This window comes from Buceros rhinoceros, unplaced genomic scaffold, assembly GCF_000710305.1.
Source record: "Buceros rhinoceros silvestris isolate BGI_N320 unplaced genomic scaffold, ASM71030v1 scaffold1677, whole genome shotgun sequence".
Classification (NCBI taxonomy): domain Eukaryota; kingdom Metazoa; phylum Chordata; class Aves; order Bucerotiformes; family Bucerotidae; genus Buceros; species Buceros rhinoceros.
The window spans coordinates 44814-61513 of NW_010423730.1; the positions used below are offsets into that span (position 1 = coordinate 44814).

Below are 16700 nucleotides of genomic sequence, written 5' to 3' on the forward strand. Positions count from 1 at the left end.
GTTGCATGGTGACAGGACAAGAGGCAACAGATGCAAGTAGGAACAGGGGAAATTCTGACTGGATATAAGAAGAAATATTTTTTACCACGAGAGTGGCCTAACAGTAGAACAGGTTGCATGGAGAGACTGTGGCATCTCTGTCCTTGGAGGTGTTCAAAATTTAGCTGGACACAGCCCTGAGCAAGCTGATCCAATTAGACATGCTCTGAGCAGTGGGCTTGACCAAATGATCTCCAGAGGTCCATTCCAACCCAAGTTATTTTTTTCATCTACTGTAAATTTGACACTGACAGTTTGGTTGCCCCCCCCCCCCCCCCCTCTTCTTTTTTTATTCCAACCCAAGTTATTTTTTTCATCTACTGTAAATTTGACACTGACAGTTTGGTTGCCCCCCCCCCCCCTTTTTTTTAATAAAGAGGCTACAATGTGTATGTGATACTGATGGATACACTACAGCCTGTCATGCAACGCAGAGTATCCTAACCGAAGACCATCCAGAAAGCCAGATGCAGTATCAGTGAACATTATCACTCAGTTTGCTTCTTTGAATGGAAGGGAGGCATGTTTCACTCTCCGAAAGATTTTAAATCTCAGTGCACGTAATATCTGTCTGATGTTGTTCAGTTACACAAGCCTGTGTCAGCACATTCACACACATGCATATCCAAAAGCCTGTATCAGAGAGGGCAGACAGTCCTTCTTCTTCTGAATAGATGGGTTTGCTAAACTTGGACAAAGCACAGGAACAAACGCACGAGACACACTGTGTGTTACTCTAGTAACACAGAGAATCAGTCCTGTGAATAAACTCTAGATTTCAGTGGACATTTTTTCTAGGCATTTCAGTTTCCCCTTTAATATAAGCCATAATACTCTTCAAGCATGTAAGAGTTACGAGGCTTTTCTTCATAAGAAATAGTGTACTGAATATTAGAGTGCTTTAGGTATGGATAGATACAGTCTGCAAATAAGTTCTCTTCCTTTCTTTCTGCAACAGAAAACCACGATAAATATTTACTTCAAACATTCATAATATTTTATTTCTTGCCTCCTTACAGAATATCCCACAGGCTATAAATTTGTGAGGTATTCTGAATGATATCTACCTGTTATTCAAGCTGTACCTCAATAAAAATGAATCTATATAGGAGTTAAATATTTTTATAATGAGAAACTTCAAAACAGCAGCATCAGGCTGCTCTGTGTCACTGATCACGGACCACGAAAGCAGAGAAAGATTTCTCACTTTTAGGCAGGCCATCCTTTGGGACTACTTTAACTAAGAAATCTGTTCACATTGTTTAATTGCCTACGCTCCAATATTTATGTTAAGCAAGAAAATGATGACATACAACTTTATTTTAGGATATGTAAACAAAACAAGCCATTACCCTGCAATGCTTCCTGAGAACATTCATCTTCTGGCACATAGCTGTCTTCATTATGTGCAAACAGAAAATGGAAACATCCTTTTTCGTCGAGGACTTCCACAGGAAAACAAAAAAAAACTTTAAAATTCCACCCCGTGGTCCTCAAAACACATTTTTACTGAAGACTAAATCACAAGCAATCTGTGCATAAATAGAGCACTTATTCACAGGGAATAACGAGAGGCAGATTCCCACATGGGAACAGCAAACCTTCAAAAATCCTGGAGTTCCCCTTTCTCAGTACTCTAGAGGAGGTGAAACCTAATAACCACCATCAGGTTTTCATGCTACAGGCAGGGGTGGGTATAAGGAACTCAGCAGAATTCAGCTGAGAATTCCTTATGCAGACAGTTTCATTACGTGTCCCAGAACAAGTTGTGCTGTTACTGGACAAGCCTTAAGTGATGCAGACCTGGCTCATCCTGACCTGTACCATGCACTGAAGCCCCTGCAGAGAGGACAGAAAATGCTTTTATGGCTTGACCATTTATCCTCTCTCTGCCATATGTTTAAAAATCGAAACACTCTTCATAATCTCCCATAGCACAGCCAGAAAGTAATATCTGCCTGTTACATTCTGCAGATTTTCATTTATTACCTAGATTATACTAGCATTTAGTGTCTGCAGACTAACGGTTGTCCTATATACTCATATATGAAATGATAATTTGGAGACCCAGGTAGAAAACACAAAGACAAAGTTGTAGGGAGGGGAAGCTTTGAAATCTCTGCCTCGTTCCAGTACGGTCATCTCACAAGTCACCTCGAGCTCCAGCAAGGCTGGCAATCTCTGCCAAGTTGATGGGCGATCCAGGAAAGATGCTGGCAAAGGGGTTTGGGCCAGCATTTTGGGGGAGACATTCACATAGGACCTGCCCATGCAGCATCTGTGCTAATCCCTCCACCATGAAATCTACCTATTTTTTAGCAGGTTTTTAAAAGCTGAATAGAGAGATGAGGACACGCAGTTTCCATTATAAAGAATACTATTGGTGCGTCCAGATGTGCTAGGTCATTTTGGGAACCTGAAAAAAATAAAATTTAGAGAATGGAAGCAAATGGGTGTGGAAAAAGGGCAGGTGGAACCTGAGCGCTTTCTTTTAACGAGTTTAGCACAAGCATCACACATCCTTAAAAATACTGCAATATATGGCACCACAGAAGGATAGAGAGCACATACAGTCCAACAGGACACACAATATCTTAACTATCACAGCAGGAAAACCATGACATATTGCACACAAAACAAACAGCAGTTCTAAGAGATTTTCCCATGACTCCTTTGTGCTTTGCCAGTGCAACAAATCCAGTTTCTCCTCTCTTCTGGGTCATGAGAGCCCATCGACAGGCCAGATCTAAGTGTTACGGACATGGGATGCCCTGGTTCTGCTTCTGGCTTATGCCCTTTTGTATTAATATTTTATATTAAAAAAAAATCACAGAGAATAATAACTAAGGCAAACATGACGGCTTAAAAGGACAATATGTATTTTTAAACAGCTTTGCCACCTAAGATTAATTTCAATCAAGCAAATTTGATGAATAATACAAAGACCTTCCATCTCTCTTGTAATATGACTGTCTTTACCATTTTCCTTTCTCGTGAGTATTTCCAGTAAAGCACTCACCTACTTTCTGTTTAGGAATTACTAAGCTGCCATCAGGTTTACTGTAATATTACTGTGATAATTTCTCCACTGTGGAATGTGGAGAACTTCGGGAATACACTTAATAGCTGTCATACAAATCCACACACAAAGCAACATTTCAGAACCAGAGTGATCAAGTATGTTTTCATAAGACAGTGCCACTTTAAAACCAGCGCAACACTAAAGCCTGATCTGCTCCAGAAGATTTACTGGAGACCTATTACCTGCAAAACAGGTGCAGTTTATATCAGCTAAACTGCACTTTTATTGCTGTAGTTTATGTAGTTCTGTCAGCAAACAACATGCCACCCTCACAAAACCAGGGGGGTTTGCTGGTGCAAAATAGTAACGCAGGAATAGAGAAAATTTAATGGTTTTTTTTTAATTGCACCCCTAGCAGATCTTATCATACTGGCAAGGCTTCCTGTGTAGATTTCAGTTCAGTCTTTAGATATGGTTAGTCAAATTAATTTGCATGATTATGATCATCTGCTATTCTCCTTGCTAAAGGCTGATGCTTTAAATAACAATGAGCAAAATTATGAGCTGATTAACTTGTTTTCTTGCTCAGCAGAGTAACCATATAGGGATGTAAGTCAGTTTTCCTCTCAAATCTAGACCCACTCCCTCTACAATGGGATGAACCTTCTGCTGCTCTGAGCATGCTCAGAGTTAGGTTGAACTATGGATCAGCCTTCCATACAGCTAATGGGGAGAAGTGGGAACTTGCAGAGATGGATTTGTTGGATCTGTGTTATTCATTAGCTCTGCATCAGATGCCTGTGTTTGAACAACATGGCTTGCTCCACCAGGAAGGGTTGCACCTTTCCAATGAGATGGGAATCTCAGATAACTAGCTGGGTTTACGCACCTCGATTTTGATGCCTAATTTGGAACAAGTGAATTCCCTCCATCTGAAACACAATTGTAAACAGCATCTGAATTGATGTGGCAGACAGCATCAGGATAACCAAACTAAGCCTCACCTTTGGCCCGGCACTCTTGGCCAGAAATGAGAAACAATGCCATTCCTTCACCAATTGGCAGAAAAAACTACTTTGGTGATGTGTGTAGAGAGAATGCAAATTTCCTTGGTGCCAGTTCTGCATTCAACTTACTTAAGCAGGTTGCCGAGATTGAAGAGAGCTCGATTGTGCTGAGGGTTTAACTGAAGGGCCCGTCTGTAGTAGTCCTTTGCCTCCACCACGTCTTTGGTCAACGTCCCCAAATTGTTGAGAGCACTTGCGTGACGAGGGTACAGTCTGGGAAAATGAAATATCAAGTTACAGGCACTCATTAATTGACAAATAAAGCTGAGGCCACTAATGCTGCCACCACTGCTGTTAGGCACTCTAAAGGGAAGGATGTCAGCTAGGAAACACCGTTTTCCCTCCATTTGCTGCAGGTCCTGATGGGATCCTGAAGAACCTTTTCAGCTCCCAATGAGATTGCAAATCAGATCTTTTCCTACAGTTCCTGTATCCCTCCAGGGCAAAAGGGAACACTGAACAGCTCTGAAAGCCTATTTTACCCTCCAAGCAAAAGGCAAAGTGACTAAAGCAGCTTGAATGTCTTTATCCAAAATGTTTTTCAAACAAGCAAGAGCTGCTTTGTCAAAAACGTGTTTCCAACAGAAATATGTTTTGACATATACAAAAACCAACACAACACTGTTTAAACTGATCTGGTTTTGTTTTGTTTTTTAAATCAGTTTTCCACAATAAAAGTGATAATAAAAAGTGCAAAAGTAAACTTGACATTAACCATTGAACGTTTTTGAGACGGAGCAGAATGATAAAAAAAAATCTGGAAACAGACTGCTTAACACTATGAATTTCCTAAGATTCTAGTTGAATTTTTTTACACCTTGGTTCAGTTCTCCTTTTAACTGATCTGATGAGCTTTACATCAACATGTGTCAGTTATATACTGGGCCCAGTGCACCTCTGTCAGTATTTTCCATGAATTAAGAAGCACTTCATGCTTAGTATTTTGGTTTGTAGGTCTTTCACCAGAAGAATCCAGAAGTGAAAACGATCCAGGGCAAGATTCAGCACCCAGGACTCTTTGCATCATAGATAGATGAAAACTGAAGTTCATTATGATAAAGAAGTATCATCATCATGGCTTGGCTTCGCGGACGAAGATTTGAGAAGATAAAGAAGTACATCTATGACAGTAGCTCACACACATCCCAGGCAAGCTGGGAGACCAGCTGTGCAAGAAGGTCTGTCTGATTCTCTAGTGTGAAATGATGCACAGGAGCTTGCCCACTGAACTCCTCCAGATGATCGCTTCATTTGTGAGGTGGAGGAGCTGGGTTAAGATGGTCAAGACTTTGTTTTGAGAAGACCTAGTTGCAAATCCTGCTGCCACTGCACATTTTCTATTTCCAACGAGGACAAGTCATCTGACATTTCTTTACCTTAGGTCCCTGTTCATGGGAAAGTGATGTGGACAATGACATTAAAAGTAGCTGCCTACAATAGCCCGGGGTACAGCATGAAGAGGGGCATTTAAAGGAAAAAGGGATTAAGACTCTATAATATAGTCTGACTCGAAAGTTTGCAACTATTTCTAATCTAAGAGTTTCCATGGTGTTTTTTTTTTTTTTCCTGGAGTTTTTCATTATGTCAGTTCAGCCCTGGGATTTTCTGTGCTTAAGTACCATGAATAATTTAGCATTTTATACACTGCTGCAACATTTGTATCAGTCACATTTTCACTGCGCAAGCACATAAGTGATTTTGGCAAGGTGTTACTTGGGGGTGAAGCTGGGAACACACGAGGGAACTCTGGGAGAAAAGGACATGGTTTGGTAATAAACCCAGGATGCTTCCTACAACTAAAAGAAGAGCCTGAAGTCCTTTTTCCACCCAACACCAAGCCTAGCAGACAAAGATAGCAAAGCCACATAGTTGAGGAGAGATCGTTCAAGGATGCAGCTACATATGTTTTTAAAACTTAGCCTGTTATAATGACAAAAAATAAATGTAGCGACCACCAACGCCTGCAGACTCTGTCAACATCCCTCCCATACACATAATCGTTCTGTCTCTCAGAAGTCACCACTTCTGCTACTTCAAGCCCTCAGGTACACGCTCAGGTCTCCATTAACCCATGCTACCTGCATTTGCTGCTCAAGTGATTTTTGAAGAGTTCCCTAATTGATCTGGACACAGAGAGGAACAAAGAGCAGAAAATTCATGGTGAGACTGCAGTTGGCATTAGAAATAGTAGCACTTTCTATCACTGAAGCTACCCAGTGAGCCTGATGCATTTGGGATGTGAGAGGGTGCCTAGTCTTGGAGAAGCATCAGTAAAGGACAAGATGGCGATGAGGGTAGAGCGTTGAATCTTGATCTTGGCCCTTAAATCCAGTGGTCATCAAGGCTAAGCCTCCCCAGCTGAAGCAGGCTGGGAGAAATGTTTTCCACAGCAGTAACAGGGAAGCAGTGGAAAGGACCACACTTGCTTGCTCTTTAGCAGTTGGAACACAGCTCTGTCTGATACGTTGACCAGGATCTTGACTGAAAAATGTCTTATCTACTTTAGGGCAAATGGCCAAGAACTCAGCCTTGCCTCCCATTTCTTCTATGGGATTTTGACATTGTTTTGGACCAAAAAAAAGTCTGGGAGTTGTATTCTTAAGGATTTTTTCCAGCAGGCTACGATAAAAGCTGTGCACTACTTCTGCCACTACTCACACATAAAAAAGGCTCTAATATCTGACATGAAGTTGCTTAAGTTAGGAGTGGGCAAAAGTATTTCAGACAATTCTTGGGAAAGTCAGAAACAGATTAATATTTTACAGCCCTAAACATGATGGTTTTGCTCACAAACTTTCAGAAATTAAATCTGTTCTTGGCCTCTAGGGCTCCCATGGCATTTTAGACCTAGGGAATTGCTTGCACCATTTTGGAGAAGAACAAAAATTCAAGATTAAAAAAAAGAGAAGTGATTTCACCTTTAAATTGCACAGCTCTGACCAGCAGCTCCATAAATACACTTCTGAGCTCAGCACTAAAACCTCTCGACAGCAAATCACAGGATGCAAGCACGTCTCCCATGTATCCTGGGCTCTATTTCTTGTGTTTTACATTTATTCATTACATCTCATTGCCCTTTCCAAGAAATCTAAGTGAAAAACCAGAACCCCAGCTAGCACAACTTGTCAGCTTAAACCTGCTTAGCATCTGGCTTGAAGAGCTTCCGACATTTGCAATTTTACATATCTGAGCAAACATTAAGAGAAAAACCTGAGCACAGTGAGATAAGGCAGTGGTGTTGGGCTTTGCTGTTAAGTGTTCAGTTCTTTACGGTTTTATTTGGAATATTACTTTATTACAGTGGTAGAGCAAGATGCTCCTCAACTGAGTTCAGTGGAGAGCATAATCAAGCCCTATGAGAGCATCACCCCTAGCAGAGTAACCAGAGCCTAAGCCCATGACCATCCACTCTGTTATACTGTTAACACGATTTCTAACAGTTTCAACACCACTCTCAGGCGGTGTGTTCCCAGGTGTGGTCCAGGGCTGAGGTCAGACCAAGGTTTGGTCCCAAAAGCCAGCTTGGGCTTGGCCACTGTCTCTCAGAGGATACAAACACTGAATACTTGCAAGTCAGTTTATGCCAGTTGGCCTCAGGGCTAGAGAATGAGGCCCAGGCCCTTTTTTATTTGTTAATAGGGGTGATGACTAAAGAACCAGCTATTGGCCTTACTCAGACTGCACACCCACTGCTGTTAACAACAGCTTCCCAGGGATAAAACTAGAGTAGAACGAAGTCTCAGGGCTGGATTTACAGAGAATCATAAAACTTGACTACAGGTAACTAATTAAAGCAACATTTACTCAAGAACTCTCAAAAGGTTTCTGCAAAACTTGCAAAAACTGCTTTGTGACCTATTGTTTTAATGAATGGTAGCACATGTACATCTTTTTTTTCCCCATTTCTATGTTATCAGGAGGTTTGTGCTATTTCTCAAGACTTTTGGAATGGGTCCCCATGATTCATGATACCTACCTTGCTTATTTTGACCATAAGCTCTCTGATGCAAAGATTGTCTTTTCCTCACATGTATTTATTTCTTGGAAGGGTCAGAAACACATTACCAGGACAAGGAGGTCTCCATGAAGTCTCTTATTGACTTGCACAGTCAAGAGATTTCTAGTTTCACAATAAAGATAACACTCAAAGCCCAGACCTTGTTTTACAAATAGCCAGGACACTGTGAGATGCGAGGAATCAGTTGTTGGAACATAGATACTTTGTTTTGCAAGTTCTCTTAAGAAATGAAGCTTTCTATCCGGACACACAGGGAGCTGTATTTTTCTTGCCACCACAATTGATAATGGTACCAGTCTGCAGGCAATATCCTTCTTACTATGCATCTGATTAGGTAGGAGTTCCTCTAGGCTTCACCTAATCAAATGCAAGTGCTGCATTATTTATGAAAGAAAGCCGAATTTCATTGAATTTATTCTACAAGAAGCAGTTCATGTAAAAAAAATCAGTTTCTCCTTTCTTTCAGAAATCAGAATAATTTTCTCTTAAAACCTACATTCACAGGTTAATTATAAGAGAAGTCTTGAAATGGCAAAATTACTTTTAAAAAAAGGAAACCAGCCCATAAAAGTGCATTTTAAATCAGACTGGGATTTCATTTCTAAAGAGAAGACAAGTGGGATGTCTCCTTGTTGCAGAATGAATAATTCAAATGATTCCTCCAGTGCTGTATCTGCGATTGTCAGAATAAATTTAGCAGCTTTCCCTTTAACTATTACAGGTATACACTGCACAAGAACTCCTGTTAGTAATTATCTCCACTTACTTTAGGCTAGCAAAATTCCCACTGAACAAAAGCCTTATTGACTTGCACAGTCAAGAGATTTCCAGTTTCACAAGAAGATATCAGGCATAAAACAGTCATTGAAACACTGATGACCATTTATTTTGCTTTTTAATTTAATGCTGCTATGACCTGAAACATTAGTTTCTAAAAAAAAAAAAAAATACTGTTTGGCAACCTATCTGAACTACAAGACAATTCCAGAAAAAAGAGAAAGGGAGGGAATTCGTTGTCATGACTACAACCTATAATCCACCAAGAATTTTAATTCTTTTAATTCAGTTTGAGAGCGACCACTTAAACAACTGGCAAGCTCTGCTTGCAGTCCTGCCTTTAAACAGCCCTTGGTCTGGTGCCAAAAGTATTCAGGGGGCAAAAGGCATTAGTGTGACAACTCCCCGCTTGCTCTTAAGAGCGTTTTGTGGTTTTTGCACAGCAATTGCTGTGCGGGGGCAGAGAGAAACAGGGATGGGGCCAGACCAACGTACAATTAGCCCGGGAAACTACCACCAACAGCATGGAAAAGGCTGCAATGTTGGCTTTCAGGGGTCTGGACAGCCCCCTGCAGCCAGCACATGACAAAAAAGGCTACTGAATGCAGTCCAGAGCCACCTCCCAGGGCTGTCCCTGGCAGGGGGTGTCTCCCCGTGATGCCCTAGTCCAGTGCCCAGCCCCTCGCCACCCTGCATGCACAGATGATATAAACCTGTCAAAAGGACGATCCCAGTGACTTAAAACCTGAGTCCTTAAAGCCATTGTAAAAGCTGTAAGCAACACTGGCCACCCTTGACCTAACGGCCATGCCATGGCAGCAGCAGCAGAAAGAAATAACCTGCCCGCACCATCTTACACAGTATTCAAAGGGGTTCCAAATATATTCATTTCTGATAGAAAGAAAAATCAGCAGCTGGTTCAGCTGGGAAGACCGAGCATGTCTTTTTTTGTTAATGCATCTTTTGATTAAAAAATGCATTTAAACTTAGCACTGGCGGGGAATGCTCCACCTTTGAAGCAACTGTGATTAATTACCACTGCCACACTACTGTGAGAAAACAGGTTGTGTTGCCTCTCTTGTGGCGGAAGGAGAAGAGGGGCTGAAGAGCCCCGGGACAGACCTCTTCTCGCCAGTCCTCCATATGGCAGGACACCTCCCTGCTAATCCTGGCTCTCTTGGTGTCCACACAATCCTGCTGCAACACTCTGCATCCAGGAGGCTCACTTCAGCCAGATTAAGTGCCCAGAGTCAGGTCTTAATTACCCAAGCCCAATTACTTGCTGACAGCATGGCAACTTGTTTTTAAGACATGTTTTGCCCCATTCCAACACTTAACATAATATTTTATTGGCATCATTTTGCCAACAAAAGTAGGAACGTTACATGAATAACGTTTCATCTGTGCCAAATTTTTATACTGCCCATTTTATATTTACTCTGGTATACTATTTCAAGCCAATTTTCCAATTTTAATATTACATCACACTCATTTTCATGTATTTATGTAAGTTCTTCATAAAGCTCTATGTCAGATTGAATTTAAACTTGACTGGATATAATTTAGAGACCAGCTATCCTATGGGGAATAATCCCGTGCTGGCAACGACTCAGGCCATGGCCTCACAATAGTATGGTACCTTGTTACGGGAGCTTGTTTACATGATGTGGAGATGTGTAGGTCATCGAGCCAGATTCTATGACTTTCTCAAAAAGACCTTCAATTTGCAGAATTTGAATTCATTTCTTGAAGAAGAGATGATCCTGCAATATTAGACAGCATCTGGTTTCTCTTGAAGGGTTTTAGTAGTTGCATCAATATTTCCTCAAAGGTAACACCCTTCAGCTTGGCAGAAGGTTTGTGGCAGGCTGGGATTTTTTTTTTTTTTTCTTCTTCTAAAAAAAATCCTGGAAATCCTGTAGAAAGCCAGGCAGTGAGAGATCTAACACTTTCAGGTTCCTTTGAAAGCCTCAGGCATAATCTTCTTTAGTGAAAGCATGACAAAGCCAGACTTCTGGCTGTACACAGCATGGCTGGCATCGGGGACTGCATCACGCTCATTTCCACATACTCAGTCAGCTATGGTGGTGCCTCTCAGGGCCTGACACATTGCTAAGAACAAGACAGGGAGCGATCCCACCCCAGCACGGTGCCGCGAGCTCTCAGAGCACCCCTGAGCAGCTCTGCAGGTTCTGTTAGGGTCCTCATTGGTGGTCAGTGGACCAGCTCAGGTCCTGATGCAGGTCCTGCACAAGAAGTCAGTGGGAGAGAGGTGACTGATCACCAGTGCCTACAGCTATTTCAGACACCCACCCAGGGTGTCCTCTCCCTGCTGCTGCTGAAAGATCGGGGGTTCTCCACACATGCTGTGGGTACCCCAGCCTTCTAGTGAGCAGAAGCCACCCACATTTTGGCACTGAGCACCTACCTTGTGGACACAGAGACAGTGCTCATCTCTCCCACATTTCCCGCATGGCCTAGGACAACTCTGTCTCTCGGGGTCTACATGCCCTGTCACTAAACTAGCAGCAATAAAATTTCCCTGCCCCATGCAATTGCCTCTCCCCTCACAGCACAAGCCTTCTGCAGTGATGACAACCTCCTGCTATGGCCAGTGGCCAGCACAGCAGGATCCTGATCTCGGCTAGGACCTCCAGAGGCCAATTCAGTATAAATAGTAAGTGCTGAATTGCAGTCAGGGATTAGTGGAAGGAAGAAAGGTCTTGGCTGTACAGTTTCTTCCCCTGCCCAGCAGCCCAGTAGGCAGGAAGAGCAGACCATGGGTGCCGTGCCACCAGCAAACCTGTTCACCAGGGTGAGCCTCCAAGGCTGAGGAGGCAGAGCACAGGGAATGGCAGCCCTGCTGTACCCTAGTATCAAAGGAAGCCGCTCCAGGACAGAAACGTGGAACAAAAAAAAAGAAGGCAGCTGAATAGATTTAATCTGTAAATTGACAAGAGTCCATGAATTCTTTGAGCCTGGCTTTCATTAACAAAAAACCCAAACAAACCATATCCAGAAGCACGGCATTTAAAAAACAAACCTGTAGCACATTAAAACAATATCACAATTTATGAATTTTCATTAAATTTGCAAACCTGAGTAGGGGTCGAAGGTTAAAAGTTAGAGTTGAGGAGAAAAAAAAGGATTTTAAGTCAAACAATGTCACAGCTAAATATAAATAAATAATACCTTCCCTGCTAAACTCAGATGTTCCCTGCAGTGCCGAGGCACCAAGAGGTTATCAAACTGGGCTTGCTTATGCTCTCACATAAAGAATTTATGCAGGATCCATGTAAGTCCTGAAAATCCCGGATACCACTCAAGCCTCACAAAGGACTAATAATTCACAACACGCCTGACTTGCAGACAGCGAGAATGGTGCAGGCACCTTCATAGAGCCCACAGAAACGAGAGGGACACCACATCAAACAGGAGACCATCGTCTGAGTTTTACAACCAAACCGTTACATGGGGGGATGAAATAACATATATCTCGCCTGAGCAGATGGGGCGAAATCACGCCTGTCATTTCCCAGGGTTCACATGTTCTGGAGGAAACTGTACAGTCCCATCCTGCCATCCGTGATCACGGCTGTCTCTGAGATGTCTGGGGGTTGCCTCAGTCTTTGGCGTAAATCAGAGCAGCCCCGTTCCAGCACTGCCCAGATTGCTGAAAGGGGCCACTCAAATGTCTGGGGATAAGCAGAGTGCCTCAAGGTTATCCTTGACAGACGTGCACTGGGAACCTATTTTTCTGCTGGCCCTTGGTAATGACCAGCGAAGGCAAGTCTCTGATGATTTAGCACAATAATAAAGTGCTACCTGCTTGTTCTTTGAGCAAAGTTTTCATAAAGACAAGGACAGCAGGCTAGGGAAAAAGAAATGGCCATGGGAACAAGTAAGTAACCCCTGGATTTGAGGTTCCCATTAGCCAAAAGTGAAAAGTAGACTTGAACACCTGCATAATACACCCATAAGTTTCTCTCTGCGTAGCCCACAGAAAAAATCAAAACAGATGCCTTATCCCAATACCACAACAGCTTTGCAGCCTCATTAGGGAAGCATTTTCCACTCCCCAGATTTTTAGCATCAGTCCCCAATATGTAGGTAGTCAGAGCAATGCCATAGTGTCTGAGGAAGGCTATAGAGCAGTCATTCTCGTGACTGCTCTCTATATAGTCATTCTCACGGCTGACGGAAGCTCTTCCCCAAGAAGATGCATTTGAAAAGCCAGCAAGTTCCCAAAGGACAATGCAGAAGGACCTGCACGCACGACAGAAGCCATGTTCTAGGAAGGGACCCTGCCTATAAATACCAGTGTCCAAGGATGAGTTATACATACATCTGTCTATACCAGCAGGCACATCCAGCTGCCATCACTGTCAATGCTGTTACACTGCACACAGACCACCTCTGCATCAGAGCTCCTGACTGCCCTTACACCAGTTTGGGGTTTGTTTAAATAAAAACCCATGCCTTGACTGATTGATGTTTGATCACTGAAAAGCAGAAAAACTGAGCAGAGGTGGAGCACACCCCAAATCAGACAGGGATTAGTGCTTCAAGAGAACAGATTCAAAAATAAATTACACTGGCAGAAGTAATTTCACCATCATCCCATGCACTGTGTTGCAAAGGCCATTAAGCCTCTGTTTGAAATTACCAGGCAGCCACTTCAGCCACCAATTGCTATTAAATCTTTCAACAACCATCTCTAGCTTCAGGACAGCCACTATATATGTACTCAAGAGCACCCAATACCCCAAAAGCCTAGTGTCAAAGTGCAATTTAGAAGAACGTCACAAAAGGATGTTCCCGACTGCCTGGACACGATCTGCCTCAGGCCAGTAACATCCACTAACACAGGGTATTATGTGAAGTCTCTATGAAGATGTTGCATCAAACGCCTAACCAGAAGGCTTGCCTCAAGGGCCTGACCTATGTAACATTAAGTGTCAGCAGGGCACTCGGGTTTGGGAGCAAACGCAGCCCTAGCCATTGCAGAAAAGCAGTGCTGCACATTTTTGACTCACTGTAAAAACAGGCTAACAAATGGTGCTGGTATTTTAATTCTCCCCAGAAATAAATCACAGATGGTATCCAAGGCCACCTGCAGTCCACGCTGAGAGGCATTTTCAAGGCACACACAGACATGCACATGCGGATAAAGGGCTGTATGAACACAATTTTTTTACTGCATGAAGAGTGCAATTTAACTGAATTTAAACAACCCCAGATAATGTTCATTTAAGACATATAAAAACCCAGCAGGAAGGTGTATGTGAAAGCTTAGCAAGAAACCTGAGTCTCCCTTACAGCATTAGGGCTTTATTTCTAAAGTGAAGCGAGGAGAATGAGCAGCTTCACTTGCTCCTTTTCTACCCATTCCAGTTATGTTATGAACCAATTTTATTCACTTGGTAAGGGATGCAGATATGACACCCTCACTGCTCCCTCCTCCTCCCTCCTCCTCCATCTAGCCTGTGTTTGAGTACCAAGAATACATAAGCATGATCTCATGAGACTTCTTGATGCCATAAACCAGCATTCCCAGTTTCCATGCTGTGAGAAACACACTAAGCTGTATTATCTGCAGCTCTGCAAGAACCAGACCACACATGTTGCAGCACCAAGTGTTTTCATAGTGGTTCATCTGCCTCCTGGCCCTGACCCACTCTCTCTCTCAAGGCTGAGCACCAGAGCAGGTCCCTGAGCTGCAAAGAAAGCCAGCCTAAGGGTTCTTTCTTGCTGCCCAGAGGCTCTCTTCTCTGGAAGATGCCACAAAGAAGAACGGAGATTTCTGCATGCCAGGCTGGTCCCCTTCCCGCTCTGTTCCATCAGCACCATTTGGCAGGGAAAGTCCAAGGGGACCTTGTGGCTATGAACTGGTTGGTGGACTCATACATACTCACAGGCACGGTGCAGATGTGTGGGCACTCTCATTTACACCCACCGGTGCATTTATATACATAAACTCACGGTATTACATATGCGGTGGATACTTCCTACAGGACTCTGTACTATCAGGTATTATACTGATGGTAACAGTCAGTTCACACACTTGCCCATGCTCCCTTGGGAAAGAGCAGTACCCCAGAGAGCAGGTCCAGGTTGCCCCAAGGTGCCTGATGCTTGCAGGACCAGCCTGAGTCTCTCTCACTCTTCCCTGGCCTTACTGTCTATATTTCTTTCTTTCCAGCACTTTTCCTTTTTTAGTCCCCCAATCTCATTTCATTTCTGTGACTTTCATCCAGCAAAAATAAGTTATTAAGAAATAATTCAGTTACAATTCAACCATTTTGTATAATTTGATGGTCACATTATCTGTCTTCACACAAAGATGACTTTTTCTCCCCCACTATGAACTTAAACACAATACTCTATTGACATTTTTTAATTAAGGGCAAATCCATTACATTTTTATATCCAAAAGTGCAAACATGAATTTTTAGATGTTGACCTTTTGCCAGACACAGAAATGTAGCTTGAATAGCACAGAATTATTATTAGCACGTTTATTCACCCAGCTCCAGCAAGAAACCCAGCAACCTCCCACCTGCTGCTGCTCACATCGCTCTGCCATCCATGGGAAGTACAGCCCTGGCAATGAACATGGAGATAGACAGTAAGACAGAGCTGCTTTGGGAATTACAATTCTGAATTAGTGCAATTGTAGCAGGGAAGGTGAATTTATTTTTTTCCCCTCTATTTTTAAAAGGGTTATTAAAGACACAACGAACATTCATCAGATGGGTTTTAAGGCTTTGCTGGTTTTCTTTCTCAGCTCATGTGCACTCTTGAGGAGAGATAAAACAGTCTCAACAGCAACGTCAAGCAAACAAGGCTGGGGAGAAGCAGGACAAAAGATTGGTAACTATCAACAACAGCAAAAAAGCGTCCATTAGCACATCAGAGTTGTTCTTCATATTTGCGTGAGGTTGCATGACCTCATATTCTCACTCACAAACATGAGACTGATGAGACAAGTTTTATTTCAGATAAGGCCAGCACTGTTTGATCTCCAGGAGCAGGGGGGTGTCGGAAAATCCTAGCAACATCTGCAGCAGCCAGAATGTTAAGGCCAGCTTTCAGAGTAGCCATGGTCAACTAACATCTCAGACGGAGTATTTCTGGCCTTCACTTTATGCAGGGAAAAAAAACCCCAAGTATCTCCTGGGGTGACAACCATACGTCAGACAGACAGGTGAATCAGTCTAATCCAGCAGCATGTTTTTCTTGTTTTACCGAAGGTAAGCTGAAAGGTTTATAACCCACTGCTACAATTGCAGAACATCAGCTGTTTGTCAGGTCTGCTTCGTGAGTAACTCATCTCGCATCTCCGAAGGGCTCTGCTTCCATTCCCCTTTTAGGAACCCAACAAAGAGGAGAAGTTTTTCCTATGTACACAGAACTTTTTTCGTCCTCCCCCTCTCCAATTCAAACGTTATTCTCCATTTTTGCAATTCATTTCAGTTTTCATTTCCCCTGCTCTTGGACAGCACGATTAGATTGCACTAATTACCTAAGCCTCAGTCAGGGTGTTGTGTCACTGGCCCCTGGGTTGGGGTGAGGAAGGATTTTTTTGTTGGGTCACTTTCAACGGCATCAGCATGTGGTTGTCGGGATCAACTGCTGAGTTTGCCTTGGAAACTTGCCCTGCAGTTTCACTGTCAGAGAAAACACATTCTTCTCCATCATTTATCTGCCCTGCAGTTAGCAGAGATACACCAACACATGCCAGCAGAGGATCTTGCCTGCCTTTGAAAGCAGGAAT

The 16700-nt window shown here is 42.9% G+C and overlaps 1 protein-coding gene across 1 annotated transcript in view; it reads right to left on the minus strand.

Annotated features, from left to right (window-relative positions):
- The window catches only part of TMTC1 (transmembrane and tetratricopeptide repeat containing 1), a gene marked incomplete at its 5' end in the record, with an annotated part of 73258 nt that overhangs the window by 15901 nt on the left and 40657 nt on the right, over positions 1-16700 (minus strand). Inside the window, one exon of the mRNA XM_010140494.1 lies at positions 4198-4341. Coding sequence (XP_010138796.1) covers positions 4198-4341 — 144 coding nt within the window. The remainder of the gene's footprint in view (positions 1-4197; positions 4342-16700) is intronic.